The 16,739-nt window shown below is 53.6% G+C and overlaps 2 protein-coding genes across 10 annotated transcripts in view; one reads left to right on the top strand and one right to left on the bottom strand.

The window, feature by feature from the left end:
• Positions 1 to 725: 725 nt before the first annotated feature.
• Positions 726 to 14,765, bottom strand: Trmt1 (tRNA methyltransferase 1). 7 transcript variants are annotated; one of them, XM_042277426.2, is made up of 18 exons: positions 14,386 to 14,765; positions 11,840 to 12,046; positions 11,320 to 11,511; positions 10,654 to 10,709; positions 10,107 to 10,249; positions 9,652 to 9,839; positions 5,445 to 5,560; positions 5,245 to 5,357; positions 3,571 to 3,719; positions 3,349 to 3,435; positions 3,196 to 3,265; positions 2,972 to 3,106; positions 2,793 to 2,878; positions 2,265 to 2,373; positions 2,089 to 2,165; positions 1,281 to 1,400; positions 1,074 to 1,203; positions 726 to 910 (listed from the first exon to the last, which is right to left on the bottom strand). In XM_042277426.2, the coding sequence occupies exons 3-18, from the start codon at positions 11,499 to 11,501 to the stop codon at positions 749 to 751; spliced, it is 1,923 nt and encodes a 640-aa protein (XP_042133360.2). In that variant the 5' UTR covers positions 11,502 to 11,511; positions 11,840 to 12,046; positions 14,386 to 14,765; the 3' UTR covers positions 726 to 748. The 7 variants fall into 7 exon arrangements, with proteins under 7 accessions (XP_042133360.2, XP_015845051.2, XP_076427980.1 ...); XM_015989565.3 differs by having other exon boundaries at positions 11,320 to 11,596; positions 14,386 to 14,729; XM_076571865.1 differs by lacking the exon at positions 14,386 to 14,765 and adding an exon at positions 12,891 to 13,075 and having other exon boundaries at positions 11,320 to 11,596.
• Positions 13,260 to 16,739, top strand: part of Nacc1 (nucleus accumbens associated 1) — an 18,564-nt gene continuing 15,084 nt past the window's right edge. Inside the window, exon 1 of one of the 3 annotated variants that reach the window (XM_006996226.4) lies at positions 13,260 to 13,393. The gene's annotated coding sequence lies outside the window, so the exon portion shown is untranslated. Of the gene's footprint in view, positions 13,394 to 13,545; positions 13,682 to 14,859; positions 15,063 to 16,739 lie in introns of those variants that run through there. The other 2 variants (XM_076571868.1, XM_076571869.1) reach the window with 2 other exon arrangements.

The raw sequence follows: 16,739 nt of genomic DNA, 5'->3' as shown, positions 1-16,739 counted from the left end.
GAAAAAAAAAAAAAAAAAAAGGCTTCCAAGAGGAGCTGAACTGTAGGAAGTACAATACGCCTGTCCCATGTCCCGTATCTGGTTAATTGTAGGCACACTCAGGGAGGTGCTCAGTGGCCATCCAGCCTCATTAGTGCTGAAGTCACTGCCCCCACTGACTTCCTCTAAAGGAACTGTTGTAGCGGGCTCACTTTAGAGCTGGTGAAGGGTGCATATACCCCCAGAACTCCCTTGGCATTACTAACCCCTGCTCTAGGGGAGGGGGAGCCTCTGCATTGGATGTCTGGGCAGCCGCCTGCTCTGCCTTGTGTTCTCAGCGATTGTACCCCACGGAGGAGCAGGCAGGGCAGGAAGCACCTGGTCTGGGGCGGATGCACAGAGTGCCTGCTTCCGGTTTGGCTTCCGCCACCACACCAACTGGAGAGAGCTGGGCCCAAGAAACCAGGCAATAAGAGACTGCAGGGGGACTTGTGGGTGCTGGGGAGGTGGGGGGGGGGGTGCCTGGATAGTCAGAGGGGAGGCAGCAGGGTGACAGGCGAGCATGCTTGAGGCTGCCGCCCCGTGGCCACCTGATGAACTACTCTCCTGAACTGCCAGATGAGTTTCCGTGGCAGACAGACATCACACTGCAGTCAGGCAGGAACAACAGCCCCTGCCCGCCCCGCCCCCAAACACAGGCAGAGTCCCCCAGGCAGACAACCTCCCCACTCAAAATGACACCAGCAGAAAATGGTTTCTCTTTATTGTCTCAGTCCACACCTGGCCCAGCAGTGCCCCCACCAGCAGCCTCTGGTCCGGGGAGGATCTTGGGGGTGGTCTCTGGACAGTCTGTGAGGGGAGCATCAGCAGAGGCCACAGGTGCTGTAGGGCTGTGTGAGTAACAGCACTGGTCCCCTCGCTGACAGGTACCCTGGCAGGAAAATGGAGGCTGTGAGCAGGGGGGGGGGGCCGCGGGCGGGCGGCTGGGGGGGGGCGGCTGGGGGGCTGGGCTTCTTTCCTTAGTCCCTGGCCCCTGCTGGGCCAGTCAGCCTGTCCCTTGGCTCTGTGGCAGGGAGGGTGGAAAAGAGAATCACCTCCTTGAATCGTTTGCAAGGAAATGTCTTGAGGCGAGCTGCCCTCTGGGCCGGGTCCTCAGCAGGCTCCTTCCGCTTATTCTGTAGCAGCCTCCGCCTCTCCTCCAGATCTTTCCTTGCCGCCTTGCCCCTGAGCAGAGACGGGGGCTGGTACCCTATGTCGCCTCTGCCAACCCAGCCCTACAAGCCCCACCTCTGCAACATTACCCTGGCCGGGCACGGGGCCGGGGACCCCAGTTGGCTTCTGGATTGGCCTGGAAGCGCTTGAGTCCTTGCTGGCGGGAGCTGGGGTTGGCATCTTCCCGGATGTTGAAGTTGGCCTTCAGCCTGGACAAAGGGTGGGGACTGGAGGCAGCAGCCATGCAGGGTGAACACGGACAGCCCCAGAAGCTGCCCACCCTGAGGCAGCACCATTGGTCTACCAGGCTCAGAGTTCTTCCATTTGTTGAGTGACACCCGGATTTCCTAGTGAATTTCTGACAAAGTGGCCTGGATCTGTCTCAATGGAGCTGGGTTTGCAGCATCAGAGACGGACAAGCAACAAGACAAATCAGAAGTAACCAGGGCTAGGGGTATGGTCCAGGTAGAGCGCTTGCCCAGCATGCACAAGGCTCTGGTTCCATCCCCAGCACCCCAAAGAAATAAAAAATAACGTCATACTGTGTCAGGACATGCCACTCAATAACTATTTTGGTAAAAGACCTAAGTCAGGCTGCAATGCTTGGCAGGGTGGTGCAGTCCAGAAGGATTCTCTGAAGTGAGAGAGAAGCAATGGCCCGACTGCCTGGGTTCAGGCTGCTAGGAGCAAAGAGGCAGCCAGCCATGGAAGGTCTGTGCTTTGTCCTGACCCAGACACTCCCGGTCTGTAGGGCCGAAGGAGAGACAGTGCAGGAGAGTGGGAAGGGTATGGGGCAAGGACAGAGGGGACAGCGGGTCTGGATTTCCCTCCAACAGCGTCGGTCTGGCCTGCTATGCCTGTGAGGTAGCTCGCCCCTTCCTGTATGTCTGTCCATACCTGGGCTCCACGGCCAGAATTCGGAAGGCCGGGCTGGTTTCCGACAGCCGCTCCCGTTTCACGGGACACTCCTTCTCCTGCGGAGAGAGGTCAAGGAGATGCTAGGCCTGAGGTCACCCAAGTCACCATCCCTTCCTTGCCCTCCTGCCTCGAGTCATGGAGTCATCTGCCCTCACCCAGCAACGCATGATGTCCCAGAGAGCTAGCGGGGGAGCGTCTGTCTTCACTGCATTCTTACAAGCATGGGAGAGAGAGACTCGGAAGCCAGCGTGGAGGAGAGCTGACCTGGGAGCAGAGACCACAAGGGAAGGCTAGACCCCAGAGCAGGTCCCGTGGAACGGCATGTCTGTTTCTTTCACAGGAAAGACATGTCACTGAGTGTGACACCAAACCACCTGCTGGGGGCTAGGGAGATGACTCAGTGGTTAAGAAAGAGCACTTGCTGCTCTTGCAGAGGACCCTGGGCTTGGAACCCAGTATCCACATCAAGGCGCACAATCCTCCGTAACTCCAGTCCTGGGGAATCTGACACCTTCTTCTGGCCTCCTTGGCACTGCATGCACATGGTGTGCATATACATGTGTAGGCAACACATACACTCATAAAAATTAAAAAACAGCACCTGCTGGAGGGCTCAAGGCCTCAGCTCTGCCCCGGGCACACACTAGACTCTGATGGTCCAAGCTGCCCCCGAAGGCCCTCACCGAAGCTGCAGAAGGCTGGGTGTGTTGCAGTGGATGGTGCTGCTCAGATGGTCCAGTGTGTAGTAGAGAGGGACGTCGGGAAGTTCCTGAGAGGCAAGGATGGAGTAGCATCGAGTGCTGGCAGGAAGACAGGCCCCTCCCTGTGTCGGAGTCCCCTCCTCCTGTATGTCCATTCATACCTCAGTAACAACACTCAGGACACCTTGGATCCGCTTGGAGGTGTGGAAGCGGCCAGGATTAGTGGTCACTGCCTCAAGGACTCGGCCCACAAAGTCCAGGTCATGGATGGGGTCTGCCCACATGGGGCCTCCAAGCTGCAGACACACAAGGTACAGATGAGCAAGGGGCATGAATACATGCGTGCTGGGACCCTGGACCCACTGCCTCTCTGACCTGGGCCCACCTGGTGTCGCTGTCCACAGTGTTCACACTCAGGGGTCACTGGAGGACCACAGGCAGCAGAGAACTTGACCCTGTAAGGAGAGGCCGTTGGAGGAGAGGCAGCTGGAGGGGTGGGGACCTGGGACGTCCTTCCAATCCAAACCACCGTGCTCACCTGCCAGCAGGGTCTCCGGACGCTCTGCCCAGGCGTTGCAGGTAGAAAGCCCCACAGCCCACACACTGGTACACCAGGGCCTGCTTGCTGTAGAAGCCCAGGAGAGGCCGTGAGTCCCCGATGTGCTCACGACACCTCAACTCCTCTCTCAGACCAACTCAGTCCCTTTTCAGACACCAAGGTTCCCCCATCAATTCATCAGCTTCCTGCCGCTGGGCTTACCTGGCTGAGGACTTAACCTTGGCCTGGCCTGTGAAAACGCGCACAAAAACCCGGACATAGAAGTCGGCACTGATGCTGAGCAGCGGCACCACGAAGCGCTGGTAGCAGTTGGCGTGCAGGTCCAGGCTATGCAGCACAATTCTCAGGGCCTGGCGGCAGGGTGAGCATTAGTGCTGGAAGAACAAGCTTGGGAACGCAACTTGGCTTACAGCCCATATTTCCTGGCTGTGTGACACTGGCAAACAGTGTTTGCTGTTCCTCAGTTTACCCATCTGCAAAGCCATGCCATTCCGTCTCTGTGGCTGGTGGCAGGCGCTACCTGACTGCAGCCTCAGCCTGAACAGGTGATCTGAACCCACCCGAGCTGAGAGTATGCCTTCACACAGACAACGGGGGTGGCGACCCCCCCACCCCGAGCTGAGAGTGTGCCTTCACACAGACAATGGGGGTGGCGGACCCCCCCCCCCCAGCTGAGAGTGCCTTCACACAGACAACGGGGGTGGCGTCAGGAGCACGTCCAGCCTGATGGGAAGAGATGGTGGCACTGTCCAGGCTACAACAGACAGCAAGGGATCTTATGGAACAGGACAGGATGCCACGTTTGCCTCCCCCACTGCTTTACCTTCCCATCGTGACCACACAGGGTAGGCGCCATGCCCACACCTGTCCTGTAGATGCAACACTAAGGCCCAGAAAGGCGAGGTCAGCAGAGCCGGCAACTAAGCCAAGATAGAACTCAGACCTTGGAAAGTCACTCCAAGATTTTTTCTTTTCCCAGCATTTGGGAGGTGGAGGTGGGAGGATGTGGAGTTTGAGTTATCTTCAGGTACAAAGCAAGTTCAAGGCCAGCTTAGGCTACACGAGAGCCTATCTCAAACCCTCAACACCACAACTTCTGTGGTGGGGATGTGGCTCAGTGGTAGACACCGTGCATGCACAAGGTCCATTCCCAGGCACAACACGAAAACCTAGTTTCATTCTGAGAGCTGTGCCCGTAATCCAGCACCTGAGAGGAAGCTGCAGGAGACCCCTGCTTGGGGTACTCAGCACCCTCAATTCGGGATGGCAAGATGGCTCAGTAAGTAAAGGCACCTGCCAAGACTGATACAGGACCCAAAGACAAGAATGGACTCTAGACGGCCGGGCGGTGGTGGCTCATGCCTTTAATCCCAGCACTCGGGAAGCAGAGGCAGGCAGATCTCTGTGAGTTCGAGGCCAGCCTCGGCTACCAAGTGAGTTCCAGGAAAGGCACAAAGCTACACAGAGAAACCCTGTCTCGAAAAATTAAAAAAAAAAAAAAAAAAAAAGAATGGACTCTAGGAAGCTGTCCTGACTTCCATATGTTCACCATGGGCACACAACACACAAAAAATACACACCCGACTGGTCTCATAAGAGATCCATCTGCCTCTGCCTCCCAAGTGCTGGAATACACCAACACACCTAACAAAAATATTTATTTTTAAGGTTATACTATCAAATGCTAGGGGGAAAAAAAAAGATTGCCTAACCACTCCTGCCCATTGACGAAGGAAGTCAAGGATCTGCTTGCCAGTCACGTCACAGCTTGGGATGGACCAGTCCTGGCCATCCGAGGACACCGAGCAAGTCATCAGTATAGGAAGGAGTGCTCACAGCCTGTCCCGCCCCCAGGACAGCTCGGGGGACTCTCACCATCTCATGGCAGGCCCGGCTCTTGAGGGCCATGGCCCCATACTTGCTGTAGCACGTCTCTCCGCTGTTGCCGGCCAATACTGCCATGTCCGTGCAGGTGACACACAGCAGTCCTGTGGGGAAGGGCGGCAGTGATGACCCTCGAAGCACCCTGGCCCTGCACCTGCTTGGGCATTCTGGAGGCTCTGGCCCAGCCTCACCTCCGTCACTCACAGCCTGCACTGCTGCATCCAGGAAGGGGGCAGGGCTGCCGTAAGGGTCCAGGTCAATGACATCAAAACGCTCAGATGCCTTCTGGTGTTGGTACATCAGCATCCTAGATGTGAGCAGTCCAAGTTCTCAGCCTCTTAAACCAAGTCCCTGCCCTGTCCCCTATGGCACAGTGATTTTGGCCTTGAATTTGAGGCCAGCTTAGCCATTGGGGTTTTCTTTATATTTTTTAGCCATGGGGATGGAACCCAGTCTCGTGCATGCCAGGCAAGTGTTCTAATGCTGAGCTGCACTCCAGCCTCTTGATCATTTTTTTTGTTTATTTGGATTTGTTTTATTTGAGACAGGGTCTCACTATGTAGCTCTGGCTGTCCTAGACTCACTATGTAGACCAGGCTGGCCTCAAAGTCACAGATCCGCCTGCCTCTGCCTCCCATGTGCTGGGATTAAAGGCGTGTGCCACCACACCTGGCTTCCTTTGATATTTGTTAGCCAAACGATTTTTCTGTTTTACACAGGTCTCAGTCCCCCACCTATAACCCTGACAAATTAAAGCCAATAGGAAGGACAGTTCCTTGACTCCTATAGCCATAAAGAAACCACCCTGCAGGGGCTGGTGATGTGGCTCAGTGACTGAGAGAGAGAGCTGCTGTACACAAGACCCAGGTTTGTTCTCAGCACCCATGCTGAGACGACTCAGCATGACCACCATGGACACCCTGTTCTGACCTCTTCAGGTACCTGTGCTCACAGGTCTACACACACACACACACACACACACACACACACACACACACACACACACAGACACACACACACACACAAACAAGCAAACAAAGAAATGGGGAGCAAGAAACTGGGTCTCTGCCAGGCCTGGTAGTGCAGACCTAGCTAACTGTGAGGCTGAGGCAGGAAGACTGCGAGCTCGGGCCGGCCTGGAAAACTGAGGTCATGCCTAATGCAAACCGACAACAGCAAGAACTCCACTGAGTGGAGCCGGATTCAGCGACAGCTGCACCTGGACACTCCAGGGAGCCGGACAACCCGAGTGAAGGCCAGATCAACCAACAGCATCAGCGTCGCTTACCTGGTGACATTAAAAAGAAGATTCACAGCTGGGCGGTGGTGGCGCACGCCTTTAATCCCAGCACTCGGGAGGCAGAGGCAGGCGGATCTCTGTGAGTTCAAGGCCAGCCTGGGCTACTGAGTGAGTTCCCGGAAAGGCGCAAAGCTACACAGAGAAACCCTGTTTCGAAAAACCAAAAAATAAATAAATAAAAAGAAGATTCATTTGTTTAATATTTTATCTGCAGGAATGCCTGCCTGTGCAACATGCGTGTGTTTGGTGCCCTCAGAGGACAGAGAAGGGAGTTAGATCTCTGGGGCCGCCTTGATATTGCTGGGAACAGAACACAGGTCCTCTGGATGAGCAGGCAGTGTTTTTAACTGCTGAGTTCTCTCTCCAGTCCTACCCGTCGACACAGCAATCTTCTCTTGTGTGGGTACACTCTACAATGTTCTCATAACAGAACCATTACCAGCCCAGCAGGGCAGTGCACACCTGTACTGTTAAGAGTCTACAGCTGTCAGTTCCCGTCTGAACCCAAGGCTAACACACGCTATGCAAGCATCATACCACAGGGCTGTAAGCCATGCAGCTGAGGTAAGGGATTGTCATGGGTTTTAGACTTCCTCTGCTGTAGAGTAAGGCCCTGCCTAAAGAAAAAAAAATAAATAAATAAAGGAGGTGGGGGGGGTAGCAGAGACAGGGATGGGAAGTTGGTTCAGAAGAGCACTTCCTGCTCTTCCAGAGAATCCAAGCATATAATCCACAGCATATAAGTTGGGTGGCTTATAACTGCCTTTAACTTATTCCAAGGGATCTGGCTTCTGTGGGTATCTGCACAAAGGTGCACACATTCACACAGATACACGTCCATAAATAAAAAAAACTAAAAAATAAACTGAGGGAGTGTAGAGAGCCAACTCAGCAGGTAAAGCCAAAACTGACAACCTGAATCCCTGGGGCATGCATGGTGGAAGAGAACCAACTCTCTCACATTATCCTCTGACCTCTACAGATGAGCTGTGGCAAGTGTACCCTTTATAAATAAATAAGTGCAAAAAACTGATTTTTAAAACAAGACATCCAAATCTCAAATTATATCACTGTTCAAACCAATAGCATTATAGTCACAAGTTTTTAAAAAGCCAGGTGTATATCTTTAATCTCAGCCCTTGAGAGGTAGAGGCAGGCAAATCTCTGTCAGTTCTAGGCTATCCTGGTCTACATAGTGACTTTCAGGCTAGTCAGGGCTTTAGAGTAACAACCTATTCAAAATCAAAACAAAACAAAAAAAAACAAAACTAATACAGCTGGAGAGATGGCTTAGCGATTAAGGACATTTGTTGTTCATGCATAGGACCCATATTCAGTTCCCAGCACCCATGAGGTGGCTCACAGTGACCCATGACTCCAGTTCCAGAGATCCAATGCCCTCTTCTGACCTCCTCAGACATTCATCTGCTGTACATGCATACACACAGGCAAAATAATCATACACATAAAATACTTAAAACTGAAAAGCAAGATGAAGTGCAGCACTTGGCAGAGGAGGTGTGGCAGCAGAGTGGGAGCAGGTCCCGGAAAGACAGCCCGAGGCAAGGGGTTGGCAGTGTTACTACAAGGTGTTAGAAAAGAAAGTGAGTTCTGGAGCCTGCTGGTATACATTTATAATCTTAGCTACTTGGAAGACTGAAGAAAAGCACGAGTTCAAATTGGTCAGACTATGTGTCAAAACTAAGTTCCTATAGACAGATACAGTTCTCATCATTAAACACCCTTGTATAGAGTTTGGGCAATACACTTCCATTATTTAAGAATTCTGCTATTGGCCTGTGTGGTAACTCACACTTTTAATCCCAGCACTGGGAAGGCAGAAGCAACTGGATCTCTATGACTTTCAGGCCATCAAGGGCTACAAAGTGAGACCGTTTCAAAAATAAGTAAGTAAATAAATAAACAAACAAACAAGACTCTTGCAATCAAGCCTGTAATCCTAGCACCAAGGTGGGGGCAGGAGACAGTAGTTCAAGGTCACACCTACAGTTCACGAGACATTTCACCAAAGGGACTTTTCATGCTGGGGATGTAGTTCCGTTGGCAGAGTGCTTACCTGGCTCTAGGCTCCATCTGATCCCCATCACTGAATAAACCAGGTGTGGTAACTTGCGCCTGTAATCCTAGCACTCAGGTAAAGACTCAAGTATCAGAAATTCATAGTCAGAGCCAGGTGTGATAGTAATCCCAGCACTTGGGAGGTAGATCTCAGAGTTTCGGGCCAGCCAGGGCTACATAAGGTCAGAGCCACCTAGTTTTATCCCCAGACCCACAAGTGGAAGGAGAAATGATCCCTGTAAATTGTACATATATGTAGGTACATGTGTATACGTGTACACGTACACACACACACACACACACACTGAATGAATGAATGAATGAATGAATGAATGAATGTAATTTAAAGTTTTAAAAAGGGCCAGAGAGTTTGCTCACTGGTTAAGAGTGCTTATTGATCTTGCAGAGGGTCTGAGTTCATTTCCCAGAACCCATATGGCTCACAACTAACTGTAATTCCCTTTCCAGGTTATCTGACACCTTCTTCTGACCTTGAAGGGCCCCAGGCACACATTCGTAGGCTAAACATTCATACACATAAAATGAAGTACATCTTTTTTTGAATTATAAAAAAATCCAAAAAAAATCCAAGGTCATCTTCAGTTACAAAGCTAGTTCTGAGCTAGGTATTTCAGCACCATGACAGGCTCTGAAGAGACTACCCAGATGGCTGGGTGGGTACCAGCACTTCCTACACAAGCCTGAGGACCTACTAGTGCTTTCTCAAACACAGACAAATAAAAACAAAAGTTAGTAAAATATAATTGTATACCCCTGTGAAATTATTATTATTTTAGAAACAAGGGAATTAGAGTCCAAGAGGCTAACCCACCCAAGGTCATACTTGGAGGCTAAACAGGACTCGGGTTGTCATCAGGTAGCCTTATTCCAGGGGTAAGTTGCAGGCTCTGGGCAGGCCTGACTAGAGCCTACAGGGAGCTATTGCTTAGCATGCACGAAGCCCTGGGTTCCATCTCCAGCACCACCCCACCAATGACAACAACGGCCAATCAACCTACCTGGCATCCGCCTGGTTGGGCTGTACAAGATGTGCCACCCCATTGAGGTGCACGTTTCGGTCTATAAGCTCTACAGCTCGGGCAGAGGCATCATTGGCAACCACAGACTGGAGGCCAGGAATCTCTAGGGCGAATCGGATGGAGCGTAGACCAGATGCTGCCAGGCCTTCCAGTACCCGTAGACCTTCCTGTTAGAAGTAAGCAAAGATGTGTCTGTCTTCTTTTTTAATAATATCACTTACTATTGACTCAGTTCTCTCCTTCCACCACAGATTCAAACTCAGGTCTTAAGGCTTTCTTGGTATGCGCTTTACCAGGGAGCCATTTTGCTGGCTGATGCTTAGGTCTCCATCTTTCTTCTGGGCCCTCGTGATCTCCCACAACCACCCTCTGTAGTTCCTCAGCTCCTTCCTATCACCCAGACCCCCAAGATGCACCGCTTACTCAGGCCCTACCTCACAGATCTCACCAACTGCAGCTGTCCGAGGCTGGTCTCCCGGGGTCAAGTTTTCATCCTCTTTCTGTTCAGCCTTTTCCTCTTCTTGCTCAGACAAGTTCACGCACACTTTCTGCAAGTCCTTCTCTCCTGGTACCTTGACTGCAGACACCCAGGCAAAAACCAGAGGCTATCAATGATCCTTTTAAGAAATTCCACCATAATTTTCAAATCGTCAAACTCCTGATGATACATGCCAGAAAAGTCTTCCCCCAAATCCCAGGAGAAAGGCAGAAGGAACAGAGAGCCTAGAGGCTTCAGGAGCCAAAGAGAGCCATGGATAAAGTGGGAAATGCCGGGTGGTGGTGACAGCAGCACACACCTTTAATCCCAGCAGTCAGGAGGCAGAGCCAGGCGGATCTCTGTGAGTTCGAGGCCAGCCTGGGCTACAGAGCGAGTGCCAGGACAGGCACCAAAACTACAGAGAGAAACCCTGTCTTGAAAAACCAAAATAAAATAAAGTAGGAAATGTGACCCTCTACTCCCAGGCCTGAACCTCCACTTACTCTGGATTCCCTTGGCCCCAAGATGAGTCCGAGCAAACTCAGTGATCACAGCACATCTGGAAGGGGGATGGCGGGGTGGTCAGCTGTGACCTGGGTCCGAAGTCCTCCCTTTAACATTCTTGAAAGGTTATTGTCCCTCCCTAATCCATAAATTCGTCTCTCTGTTGCACCAAATTCTAAATAAAGAGAACTCCCACCTCAATGGCTAAGATGTTAACTGTTGCATCTTTAGATCTTTAGACCCAGAAAACCTGATAGTGACCTTTCAAAGGTCGGCCCTCAGTCCTCAATTCAAAGCATGCAAATTGATATGAAATTTGACTTGCAGAAAAGTAACAAGCCTGTGTGAATACAACTACATGAACCAGCTCTGGGAAGTCCAAGCCCACCACCAAGTTGAAAGAAAAGGAAAAGGGGGAGACACGCCTTGAATGCCCAAGAACACTAAATGGCATGTATAACCTTGTCCCTTACAATAAAAACCCCTGGTGCGCGCCTTCATCTTTCAAGATGCCGGCCTTCGATTAAAGCTGACTCCTCCCTACCAACTCATCTCTCCCCACTAGTGGCCTTCGAGTTGTGCGCGCCCCGAACTGATATTCCCGGAATATCTTCTACCTCACTGCCCCATTCCCTTGGCCAAGCTGATCCCCGACCCTTGCTCACGTCAGGTCCCGGTTGAACTCCTGCACCGGGTTGTAGAAAACCTCGTTGGCGTTAGGGAAGACGATCTTGGCAGCGCCCTCGGTGATAGTCGCCTCCGGGGCCGCGGGTGGGCGCTCTTCACAGGGCCGGGTGCCGTTCTCCATCGCTGGTGGAGAGGGCGGCCCCTGGGCCTTCTGTTCCATGAACTGAGCTCTACAGAGGATGCGGGCCGGACGGAGAGGGCGGCTTAGCCACAGGACCGTCCTCGCGTGGGACATCCACGGGCGCCTCAACCCTCCTGCCGTTTTCGAGGGAAGGGGAAGGGCAGAGGGAGGTCAGAGTGCTGCATTCTGGGTCGTCGGGGGTGGCTTACACATCTATAAAGTAGGAACTAAACCCCCCTGGCCTCGATAAGGCCTGCGTTTCCAAAGGCACTGGACTCAGTAGAGCCTGAGGCCAACAGCGCAGATCCACCCCCAGCCGGCCAGCAAGCCCACCTCCAGCCCCACCCCACACACATCCACACCCGGGCACGCTTCACCTCTCTGCTCACAGGACACCAGCCCCGGTGCACGCTTCGCGCATTAGGACCTGGGAGCGGCCATGTTGGCAAAGAGGGCGGGCCGATCACATGACAGTAGCTGACCAATTAACGACACGACTCACGGTGGGCGACCAGGATCAATATTCTTCCAGGAGGGGAAGTGCGGAGCTCGCTACATGCGTGGTTTTTAATAGTGCGATTCTTCTACAAAGGAGTTTCATTGCAGTTTAGTTCAGGACAAAAGCCGGAGAAACTTGGCACCTTTAGATGCCCCCGTGTGCACTTTACAGGTTAACTCAGGCTCTGGAATAGGAGTCACTGCCTTTGAGTCTCAGTCCCACCACATACTCTTTTGAACAAGTTACTTAAAATGTAAGACTCTCATTTCCTACCTGTAAATAAGAACCTTAGCTTCCAAGAAAGAGCAAAGATCAAACAACCGAGTGCCTGGGAAGTGTGCAGAGGAGCCACTGAAGACCGTAAGCCCTGAGTTTGGGCCTAATGTATGAAGGCAGGGAGTGTGGCCACCCGTGATGTGAGCTGTGCAGCTGGCCTCACAAGCTCTCCCTCTCTCAATGGGGTGTAAAAGGTACTCGTGGTCCAGGCTGTTCTGGAACTCACTATCTAGCCCAGGGCGGCTTGGAACTCCTCAGGAGATTTTCCTGCTTCAGTCTCCCAGATGCTGAGATTGCAGACATTAACGACCAGGCCCGGCAGTACCTGCTTTGCTTTAGATTGATCTTATTCTTAACGTCTGTGTATGTAGGTAGGTATGTGCGCTAGTGTGCAAATCCCCGAAGAGCAAAGAGGTGGTGGATCTTCTAGCACTGTAAACAATTGTGAGCCACCTGACGTGGGTGCTGGGAACTGAATTCTATGCTGCAAGGGCAGTGTACGCTCTTACTGGCCGAGTATGCTCTCCAGTCCGAACTATTTGTACTTGACCCTGCTTCCCCATCTGAAAAGTAGCCAGACCGCTTTAACGTTATGAAACATAATTACCCGAGTTAGTGCAAAATGCTAACAGAACTTGACATCGCGTAAGCACCTTAAGTCTTAGCTTCACCGACCTCTTGAGCCTATGCTTAAAAATCTTGGCATTCACCGTCACTTCCCTCTGTGTGATCTTGAGCGAGTTCCCTCAGTTCCATGAAACCTCGTTCCCATAAAGAGCTTAAAACTGTACCTGGAACAACAACCTGCCCCACAGTCACGCAACTAACTAGACAAGTCTACAGAACAGAGACCCTGGAGGAAGAAGCCGGTGGGAACTAAAGCGCTCGGAGCGCAGCTAAGTTTGCCTAAGGGGCGGGGCCGACGCCGTTTCCTCCCTGCCGGCTGCGCCGTGCGCTTCCTCGGCGCTCGGCTGGGGCGGCCTGGCCCACAATGAATGGCCGCCGCGGCTACCACTGCTGTTGAGGCGGAGGCCGCGGAGGCCGCAGAGGCGGAGGCCGAGGCCGAGGCGCAGGGGGGCGCGCCCCGGGCCCAGGCCCGGCCCCAGCTGCCGCTGCGGAGCCCGCCGGGAGGCCCCGGAGCGCGGCCACAGCGCAGGTGAGATGGCCCGCCCCAGGCCCAATCCCGGCCTCCTCCCGCCGGGGCGGCCCGAGGACATCCGAGGTTCCGGCCGAGGGCCGGGAGGGGAGGCCCCGGGGCGCCCGGCTGGGAGCGGGAAGCCGAGTCCGCGATGCTGACAGCGGCGGGAGGGCGAGGCTGAGGTGGCCTGGTCCCAGCCGGCGGCCTACAGCGTCCGGCCCCGGGCCAGGCCCGTGGGGCTCGAGGGCGGCCCGAGGGAGGCGGCGGTCGCCGGCTCCTGAAGTCGCAGGGCCGGAGGGAGTCATTGTAAGGAGGCGGCGGGCGAGGCCGGAGGGGGAGGGGAGGCCTCGGGCTGGCCGGGCGGGGGGAGGGGGAGAGGCTTCGCCGCCCAGGGGAGAGGGCCTGCAGGGGAGCCGCCGGGCCGGAGCCCGCAGGTAGGGAGCCCAGGGGAGGGGTGGGCGGGTCAGGTTACAGGCCTGGGGGGACAGCGAGGAAAAGCCCGGGAAGTGGGGCTCGGTGGGTGGGGGCGGAGCCTGCTCGCGTGGGGGCGGACTGGAGATCCCAGGGAGGTTTGCAGGGGGTCACGCGAGGTCAGGGCTCAGAGATGTGCGGAGGGTGAGGCACATCGCGGGGGTGGGGGGCGCCAGGTAAGGCCGGGGGCTCCGACAGAGTGTTGGGAGTTTGGAGAGGCGCAGGGCCTGAGGACTGGGCTGGTGGGGATGTGGGGGTGGCAGGTGAGGAGAGCCAGTGTGACCTAAGCAGTCTGCCTCCCCGACCCCCATCCCCCAAGTGTTTGCCCAGGGTCAGAACCGGGGGTTTCCTCGGTCCCACGCCTCTTCTCTGCAGCCTCGGCCAGCTGCTAAGCAGGGACCGGCCAGCGGGTGGGTGGGAGTTGGCGTGGGCTGCACCGGATACCTAGCTCAAACCTCGTGTTTTCCGTATGGATGGCCCCGTTCATCCCCCACCCCCACCTCACCCACCCTGCAGAGAGACAGCCCGGCCGACTTTACCTGAGTGTTTTAGAGTCCTGTATTCGTTCTCAGCCTTCTGGCGCCGGAACCTGGGGTCTCAAGTCTAGGAGACAAGACCTCACAGCCTGTTTGTGCTCCCTAGCTTTCCAAGCCCAGCCTGCTGCTTGGGCCTTAATTCTATGTCCCCTCGCAGGTAAAATATTGGGATGGTGAGTGCCTGAAGCTCTGTTCTCTCTTTGAGACCAAACAGGCACCTACACATCCTGACTCTTGCCTTGGGGGCTCCTGATTCCGGGACCCATCCTCCCTCCTTGGTTCTCCTTCTAGGTCAGGTAGTATGCTAAGCCGATCGGCGAGTAAGCCCATTGATAGCTCACCACCGATGGGTCTTAGGCTTTCTCTTCAGAGAAAGAAGCTGAGGTTCGGGGCGGGGCTTGTCCCTGGTCATATGACTAGACTGTGGCCTATGCCTAGTAAATCGAGTTGGCCCTCCTGGGCACCAGCAGAGAAATTCCTGCTGGTCTGATTCCCTGTTGATGGACTCTTCTTGGACCTGGCCTTTTCTAGGCTGCCTGGAGTGGCTCAATCAATCCCCTTGCAGATGGATCAAGTTTCCCTGGAGTTCAAGGAAAAGTGTGTGGGGCCTGTCAGCTGAGGCCTGCTCATACTTTCTCTTCCATTCCGCATCTGGGAGCCAGGGGCACAGGCTATAGGAGGTGGTTATAAAAGTGGGTCTTGGTGGTTTGGGAGTGGATTTTGTTTTGCTTGCCTAGGCTTTGTTTTCTCCGCTTCGATTTCTTATCAAACTGCTCCAGCTCTGGACTAATTGCAAGGTTAACAGTGTATTCCTGGGCAGGGGTGTGTGTGTGTGTGTCTGTGTGTGTCTGTGTGTGTGTGTGTTGGGGGGTTAGGTTTTGTTTTAGTATTTTTTTTGTTGGTTTTTGGTTGCTCTTGGGTTGTGGGGGGCAGTGACAGTGTTACTCCAGCTCAGGCTGACCTTGAACTTACTGTGTGGCCTATGCTAGCCTTGAACTATGGCCCTCTTGTCTCGGTATCCCAATGCTACAATTATATAGGCATGAGCTACCACATACAGGCTGTCCTGGTGGCTTTGATTGAACATCCTCAGCACCAGAGGCAGGAACCACAAACTTCTGGGTGACTGGTACCAGCCAATCCTGGGTTTGATGATGACTTTTCTCCCTTTCCCCTCATCTCCTTGGAGTTTCCAGACCACGACTACCACCAGTTGCCTCTGCCCTGGTATCTTGCTTGGTTCTGTTGGGGCTGGGGACTGGACCAGCAACCTGTGTAAAGAACTTAGTGCTTGCTTGCATTGTTCTCTGCACTCTGCTGCTGCAGCTCTCCTTACAGTCCTGCCGCTGTTAGTGGACTAGTGTCGCCTCAGAACCTTTATACTTGCCTTTGTTCCTGCCACTGGTTGCTGCTGCAGCCTTGTGCTTTGGCTGTTGAGGGACCAAGGGAAGCTGCTAGGGCATATATGGGCTGCTCCCAGGCCTCAGCTGGGTGGGTTATTGAGGACAGATGGTGTCAACTAGTCACAGCTGGAATGCAGAACTAACTGGTAGGAGTTAGTTGGCCCTGAAGTATGGAGGCAGAAATGGTTAGCCGGCACCTCCACCTGAAACTAGAACAGAAGGTGCACTGGTCATATCTGCCTTTCAGTGTGAACTCAGGCAAGCCCAACAAGCAGACAGGCTGAAGTGGACAGTTTGATTTCAGTGTTCTGTGCCCGTTCCCTTGCTGGGAACTGAAGAAGCCGCTCTGAGTAACACATTCATCAGGAGTTGGTTCTGGCAATTCCTGTTCAGATGGTGACCAAACTTAGACAAGGAAATGGTCCCCGGAGGAACAGAGAAACTAGGCTGCTCTGTTAAAGACGATGGTATACCAAGGCGAGGAGATGGTCAGTGGTGTGGGGCCAGAGAGATTTCCATTGGGTAGTCAAAGAGCCATGATCTGAATAAGAAGGAAGTTAGGTTGGGGGTGGTGGTGTTCTGGATGAGGACAACACATTCAAAGCTTTTATTGAGTGTGTGCCAGGCTCCTGCTGAGTTACCAAACATTCTGTCTTTGTGGGAGTAGAGTGAGGGATGACCCTGGTGTGGGGCAGAGATCCTTCATGCTGTCCACAAGAAAGAAGAACCCAGTCAGAGGATCCCATGGGTCTCCCAAACACCCCAGGCAAAGTTCAGATCCCTTGACTTATATCCAGAGGCCCCCCTCCCCCTTTTTTTTTCTCAAGACAGGGTTTCTCTGTGCAGCTCTGGCTGTCCTGGAATTCACTCTGTAGACCAGGCTCAAACTCACAGAGATCCGCCTCTGCCTCCCAAATGCTGGGATTAAAGGCGTGTACCACCACAGCCCAGCCA

This window comes from Peromyscus maniculatus, chromosome 5 (assembly GCF_049852395.1).
Source record: "Peromyscus maniculatus bairdii isolate BWxNUB_F1_BW_parent chromosome 5, HU_Pman_BW_mat_3.1, whole genome shotgun sequence".
Classification (NCBI taxonomy): Eukaryota; Metazoa; Chordata; class Mammalia; order Rodentia; family Cricetidae; genus Peromyscus; species Peromyscus maniculatus.
The sequence above is the reverse complement of the archived record's forward strand: the minus strand, read 5'-3'. Positions and strand labels throughout refer to the sequence as shown.